Raw genomic sequence first — 22,838 nt, forward strand, 5'->3', positions numbered from 1 at the left:
GGATTTGCGTTTCAGTAGCACGTTGCGTTGCCAGAACTTGCTGAGCTGCCCAGGCGAGACGACCAAAAGCTACGACAGTTCAACTACGACTAACTGAACTGAATATCAAATGATACTGCCGAGCCAGGCGATTCCTAAGTGTGAGTATATGTACATGTGTGTACATGTGCGTGCGTGTGTGTGCAGGCAACGAGCGATGGCAAAGCGTCCGACACACAGCAGGCAGCGGAAAAACAGCGCGAATTTGAGTGGAAAGCCCAGCAGGATAGAAAAGTACAAGCAAAGCAGCTGACACACATTTTGGGCTTTGTTTTGGTTGTGCTCAGGCGTCGCAGGGGATAACGCAGCATACGCCGTGAGGTGGAGGACGCTGCGGCGGCTGCTTGCCGGCGTTTTTCGCTCTCTCTTACAAAAAACAGATAGAGAGGGAAATAGAGAGAGAGAGAGAGAGAAAGAGAGAGAGAGACAGCGCCTGCGCTTAGAGACCGAGTGTGTTTCGACTTCAGACAGCGGTCTGCATAAATAAAAAATATTTTAATAAAAAGTCTCGATTGAACAATCTGGGCTCTTCAAGATGACCCGTCAACAATAAAACGAGAGTTAGGCAAAGGTTTTGGCGCATTGGTCATCGGAGCTATTCATATATTCATTCACTCGCGCATTCATTTTATCGATTTCATTTTGACCAATATTCGGATGAACGTTTTGTTTACGAATTTGTGTGGCACAAGACATGAATGAATGAATAAATGAAGTATACACACACATGCCAACATATTTCTAGAGTAAAATAGTACAGCTACAACTAAACAACTGTGTGTGGGTGTGCGTGTGTGTGGGTGTGCATGTGTGCATGTGTGCATGCTATCTTCTTTTCACTCAGGTTGAATGACACTAGCAAGTGGATGTACACCCGCCCGCCCGTAGCTTGCACGTTGCTGGTTTGCCGCTTTATGTCCTCAATTCCAAGCGGGACGCCATCAGCGTGTGTGTGTGTGTGTGTTCGTCCTAGGCCTCTGTCAAGTGTGTGTACACTGATAGCATCAGTTCGTATTTGCACGGGAAGTTAGAAGGGCGTGACACAGTTCCGTGGACGGGCAAGCGAATTTATGCAATTTTGTCCAAAGGAAACCAACCGTGTTCGTGCGTATACTTAATATTATTAATGGTAAGTGATCTTAGCACGGCTTAAATAATTGTGATAATATTTCTCAGACAAAAGCAAAACATTTTATTTAATTCTGTTATCAATTTTGATTTTTTGAAACTAAAAGAAATTCAGCTCAACTTAAAGTTGCGCTACCTTTTAATTTTAAGCCTATTATTTTCTTACTCTCACATTGAAAATGACCTTTTTTACCTATTTACAGACTTTTCACAACTGATATGACAACAACCAGCTCGGAGTCCCATTGCTGCAGTTGGGCTCTCTAAGGCAAGAAAAAAATTACCATTTAAAGTTTTTGAAATTGAAATATCTCGGTTAAATTTCGGAGTGATATAGCACTTTCAACTGGTACGGCTCCCGACTATCGATAGCCCTACAAAACCCGCATTCTAAGCGATGAGACAAATTGACCAAAAATGTAGTAGTTACATCACTTTATTGTCTGATTTTGAAATGGTCTCCATTATCGACTGGCAAATCACGTTTTTTGCGAAAAATGGCTTGTTTCTGGAATCATTAAAACGATGCCATTCTATTCTGTGGAACACGTCCAATCTGTAACGGATCGGGTTATATTTGGCTTTTTTTTATCATGCCACGCCCGGGCGAATATACAAGCAAATCCGATGGTTCCCAGATGACCCATTTATCCTTGGTTTTACGATACGAAAGATAACGTCCTGATGAACCTAAATGACCGAAATGGTCAAAAAATATGAATGCTTTTTCTTTCAGCCATCCCCCTGCAACAATACCACCCCCTCGACGGTACCTAGTTGACCTCCATATCCTTGGTCATACCATACCATTGATATAGTCCTGGTGAACCTAGAGGACCGAATTCCGGCAAAATGCGCACGGAAACGGTCCAGAAATATGAATTCTTTTATGCTTTTAGTGCCCCTTTTTAATAGTTGCAGGTTAACAGAATGCTGTAGCTTCTGTTAAAAGCGACAGCAAAAGTATGCCACAAAAATTTGAAATCGCTGATTTAACAGACAGCTGTTAAGAATATTTTTGCAGCCTGCAAGTATGCTATGCAATTAATTCATGCCCCGTTTGGGTATGCAATGAAATTTTTCATTCATAAAAATTTTAGTTCGTCTACCTGCTGGGCATTTCTGTTCGCCTGGTACTTTTGCTAAATTTGCGTTCAAATCTAACGCCCCCCTTGGCTATTAACAGAGGTATGTTTAGTAACAGCTGCTTAGCAGTAAACTGTTAACTAACAGCTGCAGCTGCTAATTAACAGTGGCCTGTTAAAAAATTTGCAAGTCATCTTTAAGAAAAATTTTTCTGTGCATCTACCTGCTGGGCATTTCTGTTCGCCTGGTACTTCAGCCGAATTTTGATTTGAAAATGTGAGCCAACGGCCGGACCTAGTGAAATGGAATTTTGCGACCGTTTATATTTAAACCTAATTTAATTGGGGATAAAGCTTTAAGCGAATTTTGCTGGGATTTAGAAATATAGGTTTTCTAGGACTATATCTATGGTATGGTAAAACCAAGGATATATCGGTCTTCTAGAAACCATAGAGGGAGAAGGGTACGGCTGAAAAAAAAGCATGCATGTTCATATTTCTGGACCAGTTTCGGGCAAATTTTGCACGAATTTCGAGATGTAGGCTCACCAGGATTATATCTATGGTATGGTAAAACCAAGGATATATCGGTCATCTAGAAACCATAGAGGGAGAAGGGTACGGCTGAAAAGAACGCATGCATGTTCACATTTCTGGACCATTTCCGGGCAAATTTTGCACGAATTTCAAAATGTAGGTTCACCAGGACTATATCTATGGTATATTAAGACCAAGGATATAATGGGTCATCTAGGAACCGGTTTTGACTATCTGTTCGGGCAGGGACGTGCCCGATTTGGTATGTGTGTAGTAAATAAAGTCCTTTCCAGAAAAGGTTGGGAGTTTAAAATCCTTAAATCAATTTTATCAGTTTATAACTAATATTTTTGAATTTAAATAGAAAAATTATAATTCTTTAGCTTGATAACAATACATTTATATTCTATGAATATCCGCGAGTCCAACGCACATTATCTCTCCAAAATCTGGCTCTATTTGAACAAGATATGGATAAAGTTTTTGACAAAATTTCGTAATTAAAATATCTCGGCAAAATACAGTCAGATTTCGGAGGGATATACCACTTCCTATTCGTGGAGATACGACTATCGATTGTCAACCAAAAATCGGCATTCTAAGAGATGTCCCACTTTGACCATAAGTGAATGCATCACGTCTTTTGTGAAAAAAGGGGTTTTTCCTGAAATCAAAAAACATTAATTAGATATCTCGGGAAAGTACAAGTATTCAATGGAGTTTATATTACCTTCGGCTCATATATTTAATTTGCGGGCCAAAAATCTGCAGTTAAGAAGTACATTTTTTTTAATTGTGTAGCAGTAAGGTATCCTGTAAGGAATATGTAGAGGATTATTTGAATTAAGCCAAGCCGGCCACAAAGTATACTGGACTTTTCGTGGAGCACAAGTGTGCCTGCCTTGATAAGCTTGGCATTCTTTTATGAATTAAATGAATTTTATTTATGAATTGCACATAAAATTTACGTGCCTCTAATTTCTTGCTCATCGACGACTCATTGAATATCAAACAAATCGTTTTATTTATTTAGGTGTCTGTACATTTGAGAAGTAAACAGAGACAATATGGACAGTCAGTCGCAAAGTGAATTGCGTAGATATTAGAGTGGAGGCAATATTAAAAGAAATGCCGCCCGTGAGCAACTAATGGTTGAGTTGACGCTTTAATATGGAGATGAGGTCAGTCCAAATCGCACTTTGGAACCAGAAACAGCATCAGCAACAGCAGCAGCCGATACGCAATATCAACGTACGAGTTGACGACATACAATGTGCAGTGAAGCACAGGATAAAGTTGCCAAGGTACAAATTATAAACAATCAAAACTTTTCCTGCTAATCCCAATGTTCGTGCAGGACGTGCCAGAGCATAGGTCATGAAATTGAAGTTGCAAACTTTGTTCCACTTTGACATGCTGCATGGAAAGAAATATGTGTTATGCACTTGTGTTAGTAGTTAATGCCTGAAAAGGGTTGACTTTTAATCTACTAAAGTCCGATAACAAAACTGTGCTGTAGGCAAACATGTTATACACTCTTTCACAAGTTTTAGTTCGCTGGAGAATGTTTACGTAAAATATGTGCAAATTAAATGAGGTTTTTTTGAAATATGATCAGGTCGATTGGACCCTAAAACCCGATGGAAATTCTTAAGTGACCGCTGTTATGAAGCGAGAATATTTATGTATTACATAGAAATAACAATCATTGCTCGTAATTAAGCAAACTTATTTGATTCGCTAGCGTATGCCATTGCGGGATCATTTGTTTGAGCACGTTCTAACACATATGCCGCACCTTGTAGCGCAACACAGCTGAATTTGAGGAAGCCAAAGACCATGCAGATAAGATACCAACATATCGGTATCGACTGCCAAAGCAGCCGAAGTCGAAGCCATTCGCTGGCCGGATCAGTCGCTGTCCAAGTGCTTCGAGTTTCAGATCGTCAGTCAGTCGATCGGCAGAGAGCCTCCGCACAAGTCGAGTAGTTTGTGCTGGTTTGCACAACGCGCTGTTCAGAGAGCGATCAGAGAGCGACAGAGAGAAGCAGAGAGAGAAAGAGAGAGAGAGAGCGCATAGGTCGTTTCAAGTGTTTATGTATACATAGAGAAATATTCATTGAGACCGGTTGAAAGTGCACAACAGATCCAATGAGCAGTGATAAAAAAGTGCGGCGTCGTGTTATAACGCCGACAACAGACGCCAGCAATGCGGATCCGTTGCTGAGGCAACCGCAGTTGCACCTGTACGAAGATGAGGTGAGCTGGTACTCAAGGGCAATCAATTAGCGTTCAAGAAGTTTCTTTAAATGGAACAAGTGCCGGATAAGTGTGTATGTGTGTGCATGTGCGTGCGTGTGTGTTTGCATAAGTATTTTGTAGATACTCATTGATTAGATTACCTAATTCGGGTCGTGCTTTGTTGAATAATCAACAACACAAAAGAGTACTGTGTATCGCATATTAGCCATTGCCAATTTAACAGGTGTATATGTTAAATGTGGCAGCTGCAACTGCCGTACGCGTTCTCATTTTCTAGACCAGACCAGACCAGACAGTCACCCACTCTTCATGGCCTTATCGAGGCAACAATTTCGGCGGCAACAGCTGCACAGAGCGCAACATGTTGGACCGTTGATAAGATAAAGTCGTGATGGATTAAATCGAACTATTAGCACATTTTAGTCGAGCCACAAAGTATCGTCTGTGCTTTAATTAAACACTGATTCACCTAGGCATATCTTGAACAAACATCAAGAACCAACCAAAAAGACCGCAACCACTTGAAATACTAACCCATTCTTGCCGCTCTTTCCACACCCGACAGCAGGCCAACTGCTGCGAACGAGTTTTCGTTAGTCGCGAGAAGATCAAATGGTATTGGGCGCCCGCGTTTATTGGCTTCTGGTTGCTCATCTATAGCGCCATATCCATACCCGCCTCCAATCACCTGCCACGGCCGCTTAGTATCAAAGATGAGGCCAAGTATCCGGAACGCTTTATCGCCGAGCGCGCGGAGCTGAATCTGCAGCGTCTGGTGGCACTGGGGCCACGTGTGGTGGGCAGCCGCGAAAATGAAATGGGTTCCATTCAGGTGATCACCTCCACCATGCAGAAGGTGCGAGCTGAGCTGGGCGCAGTCCATGAGATTGAAATGGATGTGCAGGTGGCCTCCGGCAGTTACATACACTGGAGCGCAGTCAACATGTACCAGAGCATACAGAACTTTGTGGTAAAGATCAGTCCCAAGGGCTCGAACAGCAGCACCTACTTGCTGGTCAATAGCCACTTTGACACGGTGCCGGCGGGTCCTGGCGCTGGCGATGACGGCTCCATGGTGGCCGTCATGATGGAAACTCTGCGTGTGCTGGCCAAATCAAAGTACGCGCTGAAGCATCCGGTTGTCTTTCTGTTCAATGGCGCCGAGGAGAATCCACTGCAGGCCTCACACGCCTTCATCACGCAGCACAAGTGGGCCAAGAACTGCAAGTGGGTGACAGACATCAGATCCTGTCCATCATAATTCTCAACTAATTGTTTTATTTTATTGGCAGAGCTTTGATCAACTTGGACTCCGCTGGCAATGGCGGTCGCGAGATTCTCTTCCAGTCCGGTCCCAATCATCCGTGGCTTATGAAAAGTTATCGGCGCGCCATCAAGCATCCCTATGCCTCGACCATAGCTGAGGAGATGTTCCAGCACAACTTCATACCATCCGACACGGACTTCCGCATATTCCGTGATCATGGCGCTGTGCCCGGCCTGGACATGGCTTATCAGTATAATGGTTATGTCTATCACACGCGCTACGATCGCGCGGAGATTTTTCCACGCGGCAGCTTCCAAAACACCGGTGACAATCTCTTGGCTCTCATCCGTGAGATTTCAAGTGCGCCGGAGCTAGAGGACACCTCGGTAAGAAGCAAATGAAGTTCAAATGATGAGCAGGAGTATAAACTTTAATCTCCTTGTAGAAACACGCCGAGGGACACACCGTTTACTACGATGTCATGGGCTGGTTCTTGGTCTTTTATACCGAAACGGAGGGCATTATTCTCAATGTGGTTGTCTCTATAGGCGCCATTGTTGTCTGTGGACTCGCCATCAAGCTGATGGCCACCAACTCGGGCATCAAGCTGCAGAAGATGCTCAAGCGTACGCTGCACACATTTATTTTGCTCATCCTAGGCGTGGTAGCAGGCGCTACCCTGCCCATTATCATAGCCGTATTCATGGATATAACGCACATGCCGCTCTCCTGGTTCACACACAACTGGCTGATGCTGGGCCTCTACTTTTGTCCGTTCTTCTTTGGCGTGGCCATTGTGCCGGCACTCTATTTCCACTATACCGCAACTGTGAGTATTGATTGAACCCACTCGAACTGTAGCTAGTGGCTTATACGCTGCTTTCTAGGATCGCTTTCCGATTGGACAACGTGTGCAGCTGCTGATGCATTGCCACTGCCTATTCCTGGCGCTGCTCACCCTCGTGTTGACCATCTGCAGCATTCGTTCCGCATTTGTGCTCATGCTGACCTGCATGTTCTACACGGTGGGCCTGGTCTTTAATCTGGCCACCAGTCTGCACACACGCAGTAAGTTAACCCAGCCGAATGGTCTGTGGAATCAACTAATCCTCGTACCAATCTTCACTATGTGCAGATGTTGTCTGGATCATACCGCACATTGTGTGCTATGTGCCTCCGTTTCTGTTCTTTGCCTATTTCTCGCACAGCTTCCTGGTCACCTTCATTCCCATGTTCGGTCGCTTCGGTGACAAAGTTAATCCGGATCTGATTTTGGCTGTCTTCAGCGTTGCAGTGGGCATGCTTATTGGCGGCTTTATCGTACCCATGCTTCACATGTTCCGCAAATCGAAGACCATCATCTGCGCCCTGCTGGGCGTCACCTTGGTGTGCATCATCATTGCTGTTACTCCACTGGGCTTCCCCTACAGGCCAGAGACGAGTGTGCAACGTTTCGCCGTATTGGTAAGTCGCTTGGCATGATTTCCCAGAAGTCAGTCTATAAACTCTGTCCTACAGCACGCTAAGCGCACCTTCCACGATGCCAACAACAATGTTCGCCGCTCCGAAACTGGTTATTTCATCATGCCACAGGACAGACGCACCTATTCTGTAAAAAGTAGGTGTTTGATTAAAAGATGACTTTTCACATTATCTTAACAGCTTTTCCTCCTGTTTTGCAGATAAGGTAATTAACATGACTCTGGCCAGATCTGTAAAAGAGGAATGTCTCAAGGAAACATTGTGTGGTTTTCCATTATACAACATGCGCTGGCACAATACCAGGTAAGGCTAATAACTACAACACTCACCAGAGGACCCAATTAACTTGTTTCCATTCTGAAATTCAGGGAGCGTGGCTTATGGATACCCGCATCGGAGCCTGTGCTGGGCACGCTGCCTGCGGTTAAAGTCGTATCCAAGAAGCAATTGACGCCCAATAAAATCCGCTTTGAAATGGAACTAAGTGGCCCCGATCACATGGGTATCTTTGTGCAGCCATTGAATGGGGCCCGAGTTGTTGGCTGGTCCTTCCATCAGGCGCCTTTACGCCTGAACTATCAGCCGCCATATTATATCTACTTCTCTTACGGCGTCAACGGTGACCCGCTGAAGTTCTGGCTGGAGCTTGAGGTGAGTTCGTGCTCGGTAATATTATTCAAGCTTTTGATTAACGAACGCAATTACACTTTGTAGAAACCCAGCGGAGATTGGAATACTCCTACGCTGGAGCTGGGCCTACATGGTCATTGGATACACCACAAGGAGTTGCATACTGAAGATTTTAAGAAGTTCCTTAGCAGTTTTCCCAGCTATGTGGACGCAACGCCCTGGCCGGCGTCCTATGACACATGGTTGTACTGAAAATATATGAAATTTATTAGAAATGACAAGTCTAGATAAAGTCTAAATATATACTTAATAGTATTTAATATATTATGTGTATTCTATGTACCGCAAGTTGAGGAGAAAATAAATATCAATGCAGGTTTCAGTAAACTAAGTCCATAAACGCAAGAGATATGAAGTTGCTTTCGGTTACATTAGACGGCAGCAATAAAATTAATTAAATTTCAGTGCTTATTAATCTAATGGCTGAACCTCTATTAGATAAGGATTTTCGCTACCTTGGCAACTAGTCATTTGTAATTTACAGTATTTTTACTTTAAAAGCCGATTAGGGATCCATACTTAGTTAAATACAATCATGGCCAAAAACATTTATTTGAAAAAACTTGACGTGCTCTTCAAACTCATAATAGTTATTCGCATCTCATCTTATATTCGGATGTTATTTTAATATAAATCAAGAATATGAAGGTCGAAAGGTCTACAGCTGAAATAGACGCAAAAGCTCCATTCTATCGTATGCTAGCTAACCTTACGTTGTTTAGATATGGCCGGTATTGTAAATGTTTGTGCTGCCGGGTTAAGCACTGATAAGGAGGCTAATGATAATTATACTCTGTATATAAAGTGAACAAGAGAATATATATTGGCGCTTAGCATGATCAACAAAATATGCTGGCAAAGTGTTTTTATTAGATTTGTTGTTAGTTGTTCTAAATCTGTGATCGATCAGAGAGAAATGAGAATCATATGGTTCATATTTTGGCGAAAGCCAGTTTCATTCTTTTATGTTGGATTCGATTAATAACAACGAAGGTTTTATGCATTATCATTTGGCTTCATTTTTTCTTTTCTTTTCTTTTGATTTTTCGCAGCGGTTATTATATCTCCAATATTATTATGAAGACGATAAAACACGTCCTCAATCATATCCAGACGAGAGAGTAGGCTGCAAAGCACACAAATTAGATTTTTCAAAAGTAATCAAATGAAATGCATAATTGCTAATAATTACAAGCCCAGATCTGACTCGATTTCCGTATTTTCCTTAATGAGAAGCCTGCAAAGGAATATCAAGGGAGTTTTTTGTTTTTAATGTAATGTAATCACTTAACTTACAATTCTTCAAGCTTGCTTTCATCGAGCGGCTGGTTTAACTCATGTGCAGCAGCCCATTCTGGATAACGAGGTGCCTTGAAAAGCCCAAAAGACACCCTGAATAATTGCTTTCTTATATAATACCACAAGAATGACGGTTGGAAGCCAACCGCCGTTGTGGCTGTTCGATATGATAATACGATAGCGGAAAAAAACATATTCTAAAACAACGTCAAGTTTTATAGAGCCCAACTAAGTAAAGCAGCTTACCATTATTACGAAGAATATCAACAATATGTAGGTCAAAAAGAATATGGGACCCAATATTTTGGACTCATGCTCCAATTGAAAGTAGTCAAAATCAGTAACCAACAAGCGCAACATTGTTAAGAAGGCAGTTGGAAAATTTCGAAAATCTTCGTTCTCGGAACCAAAAAGGAGTAGGCCAAGATTTCCATAGGCAATAAACGCAATGAGGAACATGACGGCAAAGGCCACCAAGTCAGCCGAAGCCTAGCATTAAACGCTTGAGCCAATTAAATAGATTAAATAACATTATAAAAAGACTATTACGATCTGCATAGCAACGCCAAGGTTTCGTAGAACGGGATTAAAGTCCATAAACCTAAGCAGATTCATCCAGGTAAGAAACACCAAGATTCCGAAAGCATTCTCATGAAACGAATACGTCAGTATCAAGTAATCCAATGAAATAAAATGGTAAGTTACAGCGTTAATCTTCTCATCGATTATGCGCTTATAAATACCGAAATAGATTGTATAAATGAGCGACAGATAAATTATCTAATGTGAGACATATTGTTAGGATATAGAGCCAACAATATTTTCGGTCTAAGCTTACACCTATACTAGGTATATTCAATACTGCCTGTATTGTAAAGAAAGTCTTATAGCCTTTCAGATAGAGTTTCTTGATCTCGACGTAGGTATAATAAAAATTGATAACATATACGACAACGGCGCATCCCAAAATGAATCCACCAGACGAGGTGATCACAGGATTCGAATAAATGGATTTCGAGTCATATTTTGCATTTATAAGGCCGGTGGGTAATATCTCGAAAATTAATCTGCAATTTGTAGGAAATTATGTTGAACAATATTATCAATTAGGCTACGAAATCAAATACTTAGTGCCTATTAGCAGACCCATATTTAAGTTGATCATATTAATTTCAAACGCAACAACCCGTGAACCACGATTCAACCATTCAATTTCTTTAAGGTGTCGTATGAGGCCCATATTTACATCCTTATTGTATGACAATGGTCGCACATACCCTCCACTGTGATAGGTATGCACTCTTCCCTGGATAGGCAAGGCATTTAGCTCATCCATTGTTTTAAACTTAGTCCTGCAGCATACAATTGGCTACAGCGAGATAATCATAATTACTTGTGTGCAAATTTACATTTACCCCATATAGAACGGCTCCGTTAACTCCTTGTCAGCCGAATATGCCGCCATACATGTGTTATAGTATCGAGCGAATGCCTGATGCACATGGCAAGTGTTACTTTTAACACGAATCTGTCGTAGTCTCGGTGCTCCAAGTAGTAAACTTTCATTTAGAAATAAACGACCATACAAGGTGGGTCTATTGCTAATTAAACTTGGCTGCCATTTAACGCTTTCATCATAGACGACGCCATGCAGCAAGGGCAGGATCATAAATTCCATATAATCCCAGAAATCTGGTATTGTAATCACCGTATCGAAAGATATAGTTGTATTTTTTGACGTATACGCAGTTCTCTTAAGTAGTTCCTGCAGGCTCATAGTAAAATAATGCTGGTGATGTGTGGGCAGTGCGTTGCCAACCAAGGTTACGGCTGTCAAGTAAATATAGAAGATGATCAGCTGCAACAAGGCCTTTTTGGTACCCTTCTCCGTTGTATAGGTCAATGTACCGTAGGTAGGTTGAGAGCGCTGCACATATTCCATATTTAATTTTCTTCAGGTTTGATTTTTCAATTATGATTCACTACGACATTTAGTTCTATGCTGTATGTAATTTACAATAGCATCGCATTGTTCTTTTAAATTCGGTGCTGTATTTTATTTAAAAAGCGAAATTAAGTTGGTTGGGAACCGAAATATTGTGCTGCTAAAACTGTTCTTTTCGATTTATAGTTATTGTTTTCGGGTTTTTTTTTTCAATATTTTTTTTTTTTTTTTAAGGTAAGCATCATTGTTATAAATGTTTATTTACCTTGCGGTAATAAGATATATGCCGACATAAAGCTTAATCTAACCGCTGGTCATCAAACCATAAACCCGCCAAGTTGCCGCATGCTATCGCCAAATCGTAATCTGCAAGACTTTATCGGCGATAAGCCCCAACTTAGTGGCATATAGCCTAAATTTTTTCTTTACATTTGGTTAACTGTGTCAGTTTTCCAACTCAAGTATTGTGGCGCGGTCAAATTTCTTGTGCTAAATCCAAAAGACTAACTAAAGGTCATCGAAAAAGGTAATGTTCCAACTCAATTAAACATATGGTAAAAGTGAAAAAAGTAATTTTGAAATAAAAATTGAACTAGATTTAACCAAATAAAAAAACTCAAAAACGTGCAGAATTGTCAAATCTCACAATATCAGTGCTCCAGAAAGACTTCAAATGAATTTCTTAAATGCAATAACAGAACTTTTTAGAAATCATAAATGTAGTTCATTAGAAAAGAATTGCTTACATTGCAAGACTTATGACCATGGTAATCGAAATGATAATGTTTGTAATTCGAAGTATTGACAGATAAGTTAGGGGGTTTTTTGTTCAGGGTCGGATACTGTTAACGTGCTGCTTACCCTTTGACAGATGTCCTTCTCCAGCATTGACATCACAACTGAGAAGTCCTCGAAAAAGGGCGGCGACAAGTGGCCTTGGTATGGGGCGCCCATATTTTGTGTAATCTGGTTTACACTCTTCTATGTGACCGTCATACCAAGCTTTTTCTCCTATCCAAAAATGATCTATGTTCGAGATGAGGCCAATCACCCGGACGAGTTTATAGGCGAGCGTGCCATGATTCAGTTGGCCGAGTATTCGTCGATTGGTAACAAAATGACTGGATCGATAAATAATGAGGTGCATGTCGTTAATTTTGTGCTGCGCGAAGTGCAAAAAATTGTGGACCAGTCGCGCAGCGATCTATATGACATCGTTTCGGAGGTGCAATACTCCTCGGGCACCTTCTACCTGTGGGATACGGCCGCCAGCTACGACAATGTGTCCAATGTTGTGGTCCGGATCTCAAGAAAGGATAGTCCCAATGACAACTATTTGTTGGTTAACTCACATTACGATTCAGAGGTGAAAACGCCGGCGGCAGGTGACGATGGCGTCATGGTGGTCATAATGCTGGAAACACTGCGCGTAATCGCACGCTCCGAACGGCCACTGGATCATGCCGTGGTCTTTCTTTTCAATGGCGCCGAGGAGGCGAGCATGATGGGCGCTCATGGTTTCATCACAAAGCACAGATGGGCAGCCAATTGCAAGTGCGTAGACACCGGCTTTTCTTGAATTGAATCTTTCTTGAGTCTGTCATTTGTTTTAGAGCACTTATCAATCTGGACTCGACGGGCTCAGGCGGTCGCGAGGTGTTGTTTCAAACGGGACCCAATCATCCGTGGCTGATGAATTACTATCAGAAGTATGCTCCACATCCCTTCTCCATAACGCTCGCCGAGGAGCTGTTCCAGAATAATTTTATACCATCCGATACGGACTTCCGCATATTCCGCGACTATGGCAATGTCCCCGGCCTGGATATGGCGCACGCCCTCAATGGATACGTTTACCACACCACATACGACAACTTTAAGAACCTGGCGCGCGGTACCTATCAGACCACGGGCGATAATGTTTTGGCCTTGACCTGGGCACTGGCAAATGCCCCTGAGCTCGATGATACCTCTGCCCACAAGGAGGGACACGCTGTCTTCTTCGACTATCTCGGCTGGTTCATTATCGTCTATACGGAATCGGCCAGCATTGCTATCAATATTGTTGTTTCTGTGGCTGCTCTAATTTGCATTGGCCTCTCCGTTTACTTTATGACCAAGAGCAACGACGCGGATGCACCGAATGCTGTGGCCGTGCGTTTTGGCATTATCTTTCTAGTGCAGCTGGGTGCAGTGATTATAGCCTGGGGATTGACCCTACTCGTGGCTGTCTTCATGCATGGCGTTGGCCTTGGCGAGTCCTGGTACTACGGCATTTGGATGACATTTGGCTTGTATTTCTGCCCCATGTTCTTTGGACTGGGCTTGCTGCCTGCCTTTTACATAGGCTGGACCAAGCACAAAACGAACATGAAGCTAAACCAGACCATTGCCTGCTTTATGCATGCTCATTGCATTTTAATTGTGTTCCTTTGCCTGCTCCTGACAGGTCTGGGCATACGATCAGCTTTCTTTCCCATGATAGGTTTGTTCTTCTACACCATCTCTATCATTGTACAGCTGATCCTTAAGTTGACGATTAAGAGTAAGTGGCTCATTGATCATTAGATGGATTCAGCTTATTGGTATATATTCTTCTTTTGCAGAGAGCTACTTTATGTCGGTACATTTGGTTTTCCAGTTGTTGCCTTTCTTCTTCTACACCTATTTGAACTATGTAATTTTACTGGTATTCGTACCCATGCAGGGACGCGATGGGCCTGATAGCAAACCAGATATGCTGATTGCAATCTTCATCGCCCTGATGACGATGCATTTTGCTGGATTCATAGTATGTCCTAAAGAAAAAATAACATTATTGCTGTGCATATAACAAATCTTCGATTTTCAGATACCAATTTTAAACAAATTCCGCAAATCAAAGATCTTTATCTCAATGTTTGGAGTACTTACCATTATATTCATTATATTAGCCGCCACGCCTGTGGGCTTCCCTTTCAAAGAGGATCTTGCCGCACAGCGCTACTATGTTCTGGTAAGTTCCTTTTCCATTGACTCCACATCCATCGTAATCCAATGTTTTATTTAGCACACGCAACGCACACTGCACAATGCGGACAATAGTATAACACAAGAAACTGGATTTTATATACAACCCGTTGATACTCGATACTCGGAACTTTATGATACAACGCTTAAGAACGTGGAACCCGACAGCTGGCTCGCGGATAACTGTGCTTCGGAGCCCTATTGCAGTCTACCGCTATACAGTGGACGTTGGCTGGATTGGAAGTACGTCCGAAACGTTAATTTGGTATAATCTCAACTGATCTCCATTATTTTGCTCTTAGGGATTCAGCGCGTTGGATCTACAGTACGGCGCCAGTGTTTCCAGTTGTCACAGAGCTCACTGAGATATCGAGACAGTCTATTAACCAGAACAAAAAGCGTTACGAGTTCAGTTTAAAGGCTGGTGATCGCATTGTCATCTACGTTGATCCAATGGAGAACGTGAAGATTACCAACTGGTCGTTCGACGAAACCGTCTTGGTGGATGGCCATACTGCACCATATTTCATATACCATGTCTCCTCCATGGTTAAGGAGCCCTACAATTTCTGGCTGGAGTTTGAGCACGATGCGGCCAATACAGATGGACCGTACTTCAAGCTGGCTGTGAGTGTACATTTCCTTTACCATCCGGAGTATTACACGAGCGAGTTTAAGGAATTCCTTAGCACCTTTCCGGCCTGGACATATACTACCGATTGGTTTGCCTCGTATGAGAGTTGGATTTTTTAAAAGCTACAAACGAATAGTTTACAAATTTCTGTAACTTAATAAATTATTTTAAATATATTTTAACACAATTATAAGCTAATCGTTTCGTTAGGAGTTAATTTCAATTAAATTCTATATTTTTAATTTAAATACAACTTTTGTTCGTTGGATGTCCGCTTGTGCGAGTATAATGTGTGAACTTGTGTTTAGAGTATGGGTGAATACAAAAACTTAACAACAGTTCTGATATCCGAACTATGAGTAGTGAGTTTTGAATATCAAATGTTAAATAAGACATTTTAGCAGCTCTTAGAGTTGCCAACTATTGTAGGAACCAATCCACGAGTTGACATGCGCCCAAGCAGGAAACCTGGCCAAAAACTCTCGAAAGTCTTCCTCTATAAACATATCATCGTGTATTCTATGGCCCATTATGGCAATTTTGAATGTTGCTCCGGACCAATTGGTGCTTTCACGCTGTTAGAACCAATTTACAAAAAAAAATTCAATTTAACTCTTTAGAAGAGGATAGCATTTGAGCAAAGCTTACCTCAAATTCCAAATTAAATCGCAAGGGTGTAGGATCTAAGGCATAGGACCAATAAACGTAGTGAGGCGGCGACAAAGACTTTTCCAACGGCTCCTTGGTGAAGGTCCAATCGACCAGTTTGGCATTATTTATTGGATCGATAAATATGCTTGCATGATCCGGCCCAGAAACCTCTAATGTAAACATTACGTTAGTCGACGAAGTGCTCTCTTTGTTTATTATTCTCAACGTTGGCAAATAGTCCTTGTTTGGCTCAGGACCAGGCACCCAATAGCTATTATCTCTGTTAAGATGAAGAGGTTTTAAGTATGGTATAAAAACTTAATGTACTCTTTGTGACTTACATTGCCTTCAGCCAACGCGAGCTGTAAATGGGAAAACCGCACATAATTTCTGTTTCACACGCGCTACGATCAGCTTTTGTAAAGTTGCTTCCATCAAAGAGTATATCATCCAGCGAATTGGGATGCCGATCCATGGGCATCACATAATAACCGGCATCGGTGTGGTTGACTGAGCTAGCAGCATCTGCGTTGTGGAAGGTGCGTGTCGTGTGCTGAAAGTTTAAAGTAAAATAAGGCAATGAGAAAAAACTTTAAGGATGCATTATGCGCAATGCATTACCACAGCAAAGAATCGCTGAACTGCTGTCTTATCCACATACGGGAACGCCACGGGCGTGGCAGCCAGGATAATAAAGAGTATCGTACAGATGCCAAAAAGGGAGATGATGGTCTTGGATTTGCGGAACAGGCAAAATAAGGGTATCAGGAATGGAGATAGCAGCAAACAAAACAGGGCCGTAAAGCCACCAATAAGTATTTCCGGATTCGAGCCGCTTTCGCGTCCTTGCATCGGAACGAATACAACATAAAATGCATAACAGCAATATGTATAGAACATGAAGGGCAGGATTTGGCACAGACAGTGAGGTATGAGCCACATGAAATCTGTAAAAATAAATGGTTGCTTATTAAATCGACAAACCTTTTGGGACAATTAACAACTCACTTGTTTTATGTGCACATGTGGCCATGTTGAGCAGAACTGAGAGCGTGTAGAAGCCAATGCAGATGAGCAGACTGAAGGCCGAACGTATGTTAAAGGATATCATTATAATAGTAATTACAGTCAATATTAAGCAATGCGAGTGCATCAGAAGCTGAATGCCATACGCAAGTGGTAGACCATGCTAGAAATAAATAAAAAGTTCAATAAATAATACGCAAATGAAGCTAAAACAAAACTCACCTCCTTGGTGCGACTGAAGTAGATGGCAGGCAGTATGCCCAAGCCAAAGAACATGGGGCAGAAGTACAAGCCAAAGATCATCCAAGTCTGTGAAAACCAGGCCATGGATAAGCCCACGGCATCCAGGAAAAGAGCTATACAAATAGCGAGGCCCATGCTCAAGCAGACACCGCAGAGCTGAAGTGCTGCCAAAATTCCAAACTTAGCAAATATGCGGCGTCTGAACATGCCCGTATTGCTGGCCATACTCCAGATATAGGCGACAATCGTAATGAGCACCAGTACGCAGATACAAATATTGATAATAACGCCAACATAGTCCGGATAACAGACGAAAAACCAGCCCAACACATCAAAGAATATCATGTGTCCCTCGGCATATTTCTGAGAACATTTTAAGATTATTATAGATAAATTATATTAACAAGATATGTTCTAAGACTTACCGCTGGATCTTCCAACTCGGGCGCATTAGCCAGGGCTTTGATCAGACCCAGCAGATTTTCTCCGGTCAGCTGATAAGTACGCCGAGGTATCAGATTGAAGCGATCGTATTTCGTATGATATACAAAGCCATTTGATGTATGAGCCATATCGAGACCTGGAGAAACAAAAAGAAGCTTTAGAGTCAGTTCACATTGGCGCAACTGTGATCCCTTGCTTTACCAGGTATTTTGCCATAGTCGCGGAATATGCGATAATCAGTCTCTGAGGGTATGAAACCGTTTTGAAACAGTTCCTCGCCAATTGTTGAAGCAAAAGGATGCGTGATGTGATTGCCATAGTACTGGACCAGGTTATTCAATTAATTAAGGGTAAATAAAACAAACAGTAGTTGACAGGGTACCTTCATTAGCCAAGGATGATCGGGTCCAGACTGAAACAGTATCTCCCGACCGCCACTACCAGCTGAATCTAGGTTGACCACAGCGCTATAAAATGGTTTAAAAAGAAACTAGAAATTATATTTTATTTTGGGAAAATTGTCTGATTGTAGCTTACCGCACATTATGAGCCCAGGGATGCTGCGTGATGAACGCGTGCGAGCCCTGGAGAGGATTCTCCTCAGCGCCGTTGAAGAGAAAGATGAGCGTATAGGTGAGTGGAGTCTCATATTTCGTTATCACACGCAGCACCTCCAGCATGATGACGCACATCATGCCAGAGTCACCGGCACCAGAGCTGCCGGGCACCGAATCAAAGTGACTGTTGATTAGCAAAGCCGCCTCGCTGGTTGCATTTTTGGGTGAGAGCTTTACAACCACATTTTGGATGCTCTGATAGACGTTCACCATGGACCAGAGCAGGTAATTGCCGGAGGCTATCTGTACATCCTTCTCAATGTCGTACAGATCGGTGCGAGCACCGTCAATGATCTCACTGATCTCGCTGAGCAGGAACTGCACAGCGACTTGCTCATTCGCCGCACTGCCCACAACTTTCGGACCGATCTTTGACAGCCTTAGTAGAGTGCCCTCCGCACGCTCTCCAATAAACTGGCCCGGCTGCTGCAGCTCATCCTGCAGCGTCTTCAGCGGTGGCATTCGATGGAAACTGGGCACCACCACCAAATAGAATAGCAGAAACCAGAACGCCACAAAGAGCGGGGCCCAATACCAGCCAATTTTGCTGCGATTGTAGATGATTTTCATGTTCTCATATTTGGAGTTCATCTTTTCGCTAAAATGAATAATGAATAAAGAATAATGAGTGTGAACATAACACAGCCCCACCGCGCCACCATAATTGACTCAATTGACTGACGAGTGCTGACCATTGAAAATGAATAAGCCACAGTCATTGTCAGACTCATGGAGAGGGTGGCGTTTAAATAATTAGGAGCTGTTATAGGTCTTTAGAAGCCATCCATTTCCGCAACCGAAAATATGTGAGCCTGATGGTAATCAAGTGGCTGAACAGCATTGTCGGTGCTTGTGGGTCTCAAGTGGACTCAACTCAAAGCTGACAGCATGATATATTCGTGATATGTTACGCGATTATGCGAATCACTCACAAGTACTCACTTTGATCGAAAGGGCGCGACGGAAACAACTGTCAGATAGTCAAATGAATTATCAAAACAGATTCATCAATGAACTTGTCCAACTTTAATAATATTTCAATAAGATATCGGTAACTGGCGCAGTAAGCATGGAGAGACTTCAAGTACTTTCTGCTAAGTAAACAATCTTAACTGAAATACATTGAAATGATAAGGCTACCCAGGCTAGACGCTCTTCTGTTGCGCATTTTTTGTTTTGGTGAACTCATCTGTAGATCGATTTTGTCATAGTTTATTTCAGTTTCGTCACTAGCGTGAATCTCAATGCAGAGGACGACATGTGTTGGCCCAGAAACATTAAAAAAAATATTTAATTTCTCATCTGGACAGCTGATGATTTGCTCGAAAACAGGAGAAAACACAATGCAAACAGGCAAAATAGCAAATTAAATTTCATCAAACGTTCAACAAATATTCATTTGTGAACTAATTCTAGACATAAGCAATGCGAAACAGCCGTAAATTAAACGGGACACATTTTGTAAATTTTAATGCGATATTTCGTTTTTATTTATAGCGAACCCGGCGCATAATATTTAAGTTTAATGATGTTCTCTATGCCGTTCGCATGAGTTATCTGTGTGTATTTGAGAATTTGACAAACATTTTTAAAGGATTGCATCTTCAATACCCTGTAAAACAATGCCAGATTAAGTGTCAGATATCTTAGAGTAAAGCCCAAAAGATTTAGGTTTCAGAAAGGCTTGACAAACTCAGGTAAGCTAAGTAGAGCTTTGACTGCAAAAGCATAAATACACATACCTTTACCTACTCACACAAACGCAACGTTTGACTGCCCCATAGAAAGCCTCTAAGTGCAGTTTGTGCAAAGAAAATTTGTACTGTGACGCATGGCTAAGAAAAATATTTGTATAAAAGAAAACGAGAGAATTCGGCCAAATGGTTACAGTCCGCATGGCCTATAAACAGAAAAGTGTTGGATGTTTTTGAGAGTGAAGCAAATAAAAGGCAATTTGTACTTGTGGCTAATGATTAAAGTGCATGCAAAATGCAATTGGGGTCCCTTCGACAGCGACCCATTTATAGCAATGCGCCTCGTGACCCTCAGGGGCCAACCGCGATGCGGCGATTAAAAGCGGCCGTCAGACCGAGACGCAAAAAAAATAAATTCACATTGCAGACAGACAGACAGAGGGGTGTGTGTGTAAGTGGAGCGCACTCGTTTCACAATACTCGTAGTTCATCAGTGTGGTTGTAGAGCAAGTGTTGCTGGGACGTGTTCCTAATCGATTTAGCATGCAAGTGTGTTTTAATCAGTGGCGGCCTTAGCTATTTTCATTTTTGCTTCTTATTATGATTGTTAATTTTATTTCCGAGCCGAACAAAAAGAGTGAGTGTGTGTGGCCACGCCCACACAGCTAAATTGAAACAAAACAAATAAACAAACTGGAATGGAAGAGCCATGCAAATGAGCTGTGTGGGGGAGGTTCAAGAAAATTCTATTTAAAGGCTATCTAAATGGGAAGAAAATCCAAACAGTCGGAGCAGCGACGGCAATCAACTGTGACAATAACAGCCGCAACAACAACAATAACAACAACGTTTGTTTGAGTTGTGGCGACAGAAACGAAGCGGAAGAGACAGCCCAATCCACAGTATCTGACAGATACAGATACAGCAACAGCAACAGCAACAGCTACAAGCTGCAAGCTACATGTGCGACATATGCCGCAAGGGCCGCAACATAAGAAGTCAATAACCTGCCTTTTGACGCTCTGCAACTTGCCACACAAACACACACACATACACACAACAGCGAGAAGCACACGAAGAAGACCAAAAGGAAGTTGCGGTTGTGTTTATGGCTGTTGAAAGAAAGCAACCAAGTGCCTCGCGGTACCACAAGAAGCCCAACAAAATGTTTTGAATATGAAGAGTACACTCACTGAATACAACCACCACAATTGCTTGCAAATCGAGTTTTAAAATCAACTCTAATCCTTAATTTCTATGATTTGCACTCACTGTTTTTGTGTTTTTTCATTGACTCGCGCAATTTTAATGAGCAGAACACTTGCCAAAAATAAGCACGAATATTTATATATTTAAATATATGTAAATTTTGTTCAATTTGTTTTGTTGCCTTTTCAAAAAGGCGATGACAAAATGCTCAAACTCGGCCAAACGGCAGCGGCAACATGTGCCATCAGCTGACACGAACAACACGAGAGACAAGAGACACACAAAACGCACAACAACCACAACTGTTGCCTTCAGCGGTCGCCGCACGTCTGGCCGGGCACAGAGAATACACAGCAGGAGACGCGCAGGAGAGAGCCACCATGCCGAAGAGCAAGAGATCACAGCACGATCCACATATAAGAGTAAATGAGAACTTGTTGTGCTCATCGAACTCACTTGATGATCATGATGTTGTCGTTGTTGGCATTGTTATTGTTAGCGTTGCACTTCGACATGTTAGCACCGAATACGTAAATCCAATCCTGTCGAGAAAGAGTTCCAGCTGCTGCTCTGGACTTGAACGCGTGCCGTCGGTCCGCGTACTAAACTTTTGAACGGCGAATGGCAGTATTTGTATACACAACTCCCGAATTTATGGATTTGAAGTGGTTGAGCCTCAAGAGCTGCCATACCATGGGCTTATGATAAGCCCATATAATCGAATTAATCGAGCAAGCAAATTAACGATACGAGGGCAATTCCGTTCACTTTTTGCAATATCTTAATCAGTTCTTAAAACTACGGAAATTTTGAGAAATCGCTAGATTGATCTTTGACAACAAGTGTCTTATCATTAGACTAACTTTTTCATTTTTAGCTTTATTATTCAAGAAATAGCTCGATGGTAAGAATTTTCCATTACCTGTGCCGAAAACTAATATAAATTATTTTTCTGATCGATCGATCGAAAATTGGATTGGGCTCAGAATTAAATAAGCTTATTTCATCTTTCATCTAGATTTAAAAATAGGTTGATATTCCTTAATCCCTTTTTTCATTTGAAAAACATATTCCACCCCTCGAACTTACATTGCGGCGCTCGGGGCCTAGTTCAAAGGTGCGGATTGGCGTTTATCATTGTTAAGGAAGGGTCGCGCGAACCTATATCAATTCGAATCGCAAGCGCATAGATACTGGCAGCAATTGGCGGGTCGATAAGCCTGTGACTTCACCAATAATAAGCGAATTTAATAATTATTGGCGCTATAATTGATAAGTGTTTGGCGATAAAGCTCTCAAATGCTTTGGATTAAGGTACAAGTAAACATGCTCTTTGATTTCTATGCTCTCAACAAGTCAGACATTGTCGAGCTCAGATTTTGCATGCGATTGGCACATTGACGCTAATAAGTATGCGTACGGATCTCAAGTCAAACACAATAGACGATTACAAAATAGGTTGTGTGTGATACAAGTATGTTGCCCAAAATTAAAAGAACACGTGCCTATTTAATTCACAATTTTGAGTAAAATTTAAAATTTTCATGCTATAGTATACCACAAATATATAAGTTTTC

The 22,838-nt window shown here is 42.0% G+C and overlaps 5 protein-coding genes across 15 annotated transcripts in view; 3 read left to right on the forward strand and 2 right to left on the reverse strand.

Annotated features, from left to right (window-relative positions):
- LOC6625021 (endoplasmic reticulum metallopeptidase 1) lies at positions 1-8,817 on the forward strand. Of its 4 annotated transcripts, XM_032436395.2 has the most exons (13): positions 1-140; positions 884-1,168; positions 1,371-1,435; positions 3,823-4,093; positions 5,617-6,278; positions 6,344-6,704; positions 6,764-7,147; positions 7,206-7,386; positions 7,454-7,782; positions 7,837-7,936; positions 8,001-8,103; positions 8,169-8,451; positions 8,515-8,817. In XM_032436395.2, the coding sequence occupies exons 4-13, from the start codon at positions 4,061-4,063 to the stop codon at positions 8,680-8,682; spliced, it is 2,604 nt and encodes an 867-aa protein (XP_032292286.1). In that variant the 5' UTR covers positions 1-140; positions 884-1,168; positions 1,371-1,435; positions 3,823-4,060; the 3' UTR covers positions 8,683-8,817. The 4 variants fall into 4 exon arrangements, with proteins under 4 accessions (XP_032292286.1, XP_032292287.1, XP_015029080.1 ...); XM_032436396.2 differs by lacking the exon at positions 1-140 and having other exon boundaries at positions 890-1,168; positions 5,620-6,278; XM_015173594.3 differs by lacking the exons at positions 1-140; positions 884-1,168; positions 1,371-1,435; positions 3,823-4,093 and adding an exon at positions 4,710-5,048 and having other exon boundaries at positions 5,620-6,278.
- LOC6625020 (polycystin-2-like protein 1) lies at positions 7,605-12,610 on the reverse strand. Of its 3 annotated transcripts, XM_032436399.2 has the most exons (10): positions 11,698-12,610; positions 11,205-11,619; positions 10,917-11,141; positions 10,628-10,856; positions 10,339-10,569; positions 10,036-10,278; positions 9,787-9,986; positions 9,683-9,727; positions 8,130-9,616; positions 7,605-7,927 (listed from the first exon to the last, which is right to left on the reverse strand). In XM_032436399.2, exons 1-9 carry the CDS (start codon positions 11,729-11,731, stop codon positions 9,487-9,489), a joined length of 1,752 nt encoding a protein of 583 aa, XP_032292290.1. In that variant the 5' UTR covers positions 11,732-12,610; the 3' UTR covers positions 7,605-7,927; positions 8,130-9,486. The 3 variants fall into 3 exon arrangements, with proteins under 3 accessions (XP_032292290.1, XP_032292289.1, XP_070065789.1); XM_032436398.2 differs by having other exon boundaries at positions 11,205-12,610; XM_070209688.1 differs by lacking the exon at positions 11,698-12,610 and having other exon boundaries at positions 10,917-11,158; positions 11,205-11,274.
- Positions 12,180-15,844, forward strand: LOC6625019 (endoplasmic reticulum metallopeptidase 1). Its single transcript, XM_002050742.4, has 7 exons — positions 12,180-12,260; positions 12,606-13,288; positions 13,348-14,279; positions 14,341-14,525; positions 14,586-14,729; positions 14,784-14,986; positions 15,046-15,844. Exons 2-7 carry the CDS (start codon positions 12,606-12,608, stop codon positions 15,494-15,496), a joined length of 2,598 nt encoding a protein of 865 aa, XP_002050778.1. The 5' UTR covers positions 12,180-12,260; the 3' UTR covers positions 15,497-15,844.
- On the reverse strand, positions 15,591-21,859 carry LOC6624922 (endoplasmic reticulum metallopeptidase 1). Of its 3 annotated transcripts, none has more exons than XM_002050741.3 (11): positions 21,718-21,859; positions 18,279-18,956; positions 18,124-18,208; positions 17,943-18,063; positions 17,723-17,877; positions 17,277-17,660; positions 17,037-17,217; positions 16,650-16,975; positions 16,370-16,581; positions 16,026-16,308; positions 15,591-15,952 (listed from the first exon to the last, which is right to left on the reverse strand). In XM_002050741.3, the coding sequence occupies exons 1-11, from the start codon at positions 21,774-21,776 to the stop codon at positions 15,785-15,787; spliced, it is 2,652 nt and encodes an 883-aa protein (XP_002050777.1). In that variant the 5' UTR covers positions 21,777-21,859; the 3' UTR covers positions 15,591-15,784. The 3 variants fall into 3 exon arrangements, with proteins under 3 accessions (XP_002050777.1, XP_015030128.1, XP_070065788.1); XM_015174642.3 differs by lacking the exon at positions 21,718-21,859 and adding an exon at positions 21,325-21,454; XM_070209687.1 differs by lacking the exon at positions 21,718-21,859 and adding an exon at positions 21,246-21,381.
- Positions 20,405-22,838, forward strand: part of LOC6624921 (endoplasmic reticulum metallopeptidase 1) — an 8,608-nt gene continuing 6,174 nt past the window's right edge. For 2 of the 4 annotated variants that reach the window (XM_015173599.3, XM_015173597.3), the window contains exon 1: positions 21,498-21,683. In XM_015173599.3, the coding sequence (XP_015029085.1) occupies positions 21,498-21,683 (186 nt within the window). Of the gene's footprint in view, positions 20,504-20,580; positions 20,602-21,497; positions 21,684-22,838 lie in introns of those variants that run through there. The other 2 variants (XM_032436393.2, XM_002050740.3) reach the window with 2 other exon arrangements.

The sequence above is a fragment of the Drosophila virilis genome, chromosome 5 (genome assembly GCF_030788295.1).
Source record: "Drosophila virilis strain 15010-1051.87 chromosome 5, Dvir_AGI_RSII-ME, whole genome shotgun sequence".
In the NCBI taxonomy this organism is placed as follows: Eukaryota; Metazoa; Arthropoda; class Insecta; order Diptera; family Drosophilidae; genus Drosophila; species Drosophila virilis.

Bases quoted from the DNA above. Each gene is read 5' to 3' on its own strand.
- LOC6625021 (XM_002050744.4), top strand. From the start codon at position 4,941: ATGAGCAGTGATAAAAAAGTGCGGCGTCGTGTTATAACGCCGACAACA. The intron at 6,279-6,343 runs GTGGGTGACAGA...TTTTATTGGCAG, and splicing joins AAGTGGGCCAAGAACTGCAA to AGCTTTGATCAACTTGGACT. The intron at 8,452-8,514 runs GTGAGTTCGTGC...TACACTTTGTAG, and splicing joins AGTTCTGGCTGGAGCTTGAG to AAACCCAGCGGAGATTGGAA.
- LOC6625020 (XM_032436398.2), bottom strand. From the start codon at position 11,731: ATGGAATATGTGCAGCGCTCTCAACCTACCTACGGTACATTGACCTAT. The intron at 10,570-10,627 runs GTAAGCTTAGAC...GTCTCACATTAG, and splicing joins TGAATATACCTAGTATAGGT to ATAATTTATCTGTCGCTCAT. The intron at 9,617-9,682 runs GTAATTATTAGC...TGTGCTTTGCAG, and splicing joins ATCGAGTCAGATCTGGGCTT to CCTACTCTCTCGTCTGGATA.
- LOC6625019 (XM_002050742.4), top strand. From the start codon at position 12,606: ATGTCCTTCTCCAGCATTGACATCACAACTGAGAAGTCCTCGAAAAAG. The intron at 14,280-14,340 runs GTAAGTGGCTCA...CTTCTTTTGCAG, and splicing joins CCTTAAGTTGACGATTAAGA to AGAGCTACTTTATGTCGGTA. The intron at 14,730-14,783 runs GTAAGTTCCTTT...TGTTTTATTTAG, and splicing joins CACAGCGCTACTATGTTCTG to CACACGCAACGCACACTGCA.
- LOC6624922 (XM_002050741.3), bottom strand. From the start codon at position 21,776: ATGTCGAAGTGCAACGCTAACAATAACAATGCCAACAACGACAACATC. The intron at 18,957-21,717 runs GTGAGTTCGATG...TATTCATTTTAG, and splicing joins GACAACATCATGATCATCAA to CGAAAAGATGAACTCCAAAT. The intron at 16,582-16,649 runs GTAATGCATTGC...TTAAACTTTCAG, and splicing joins TTCAGCGATTCTTTGCTGTG to CACACGACACGCACCTTCCA.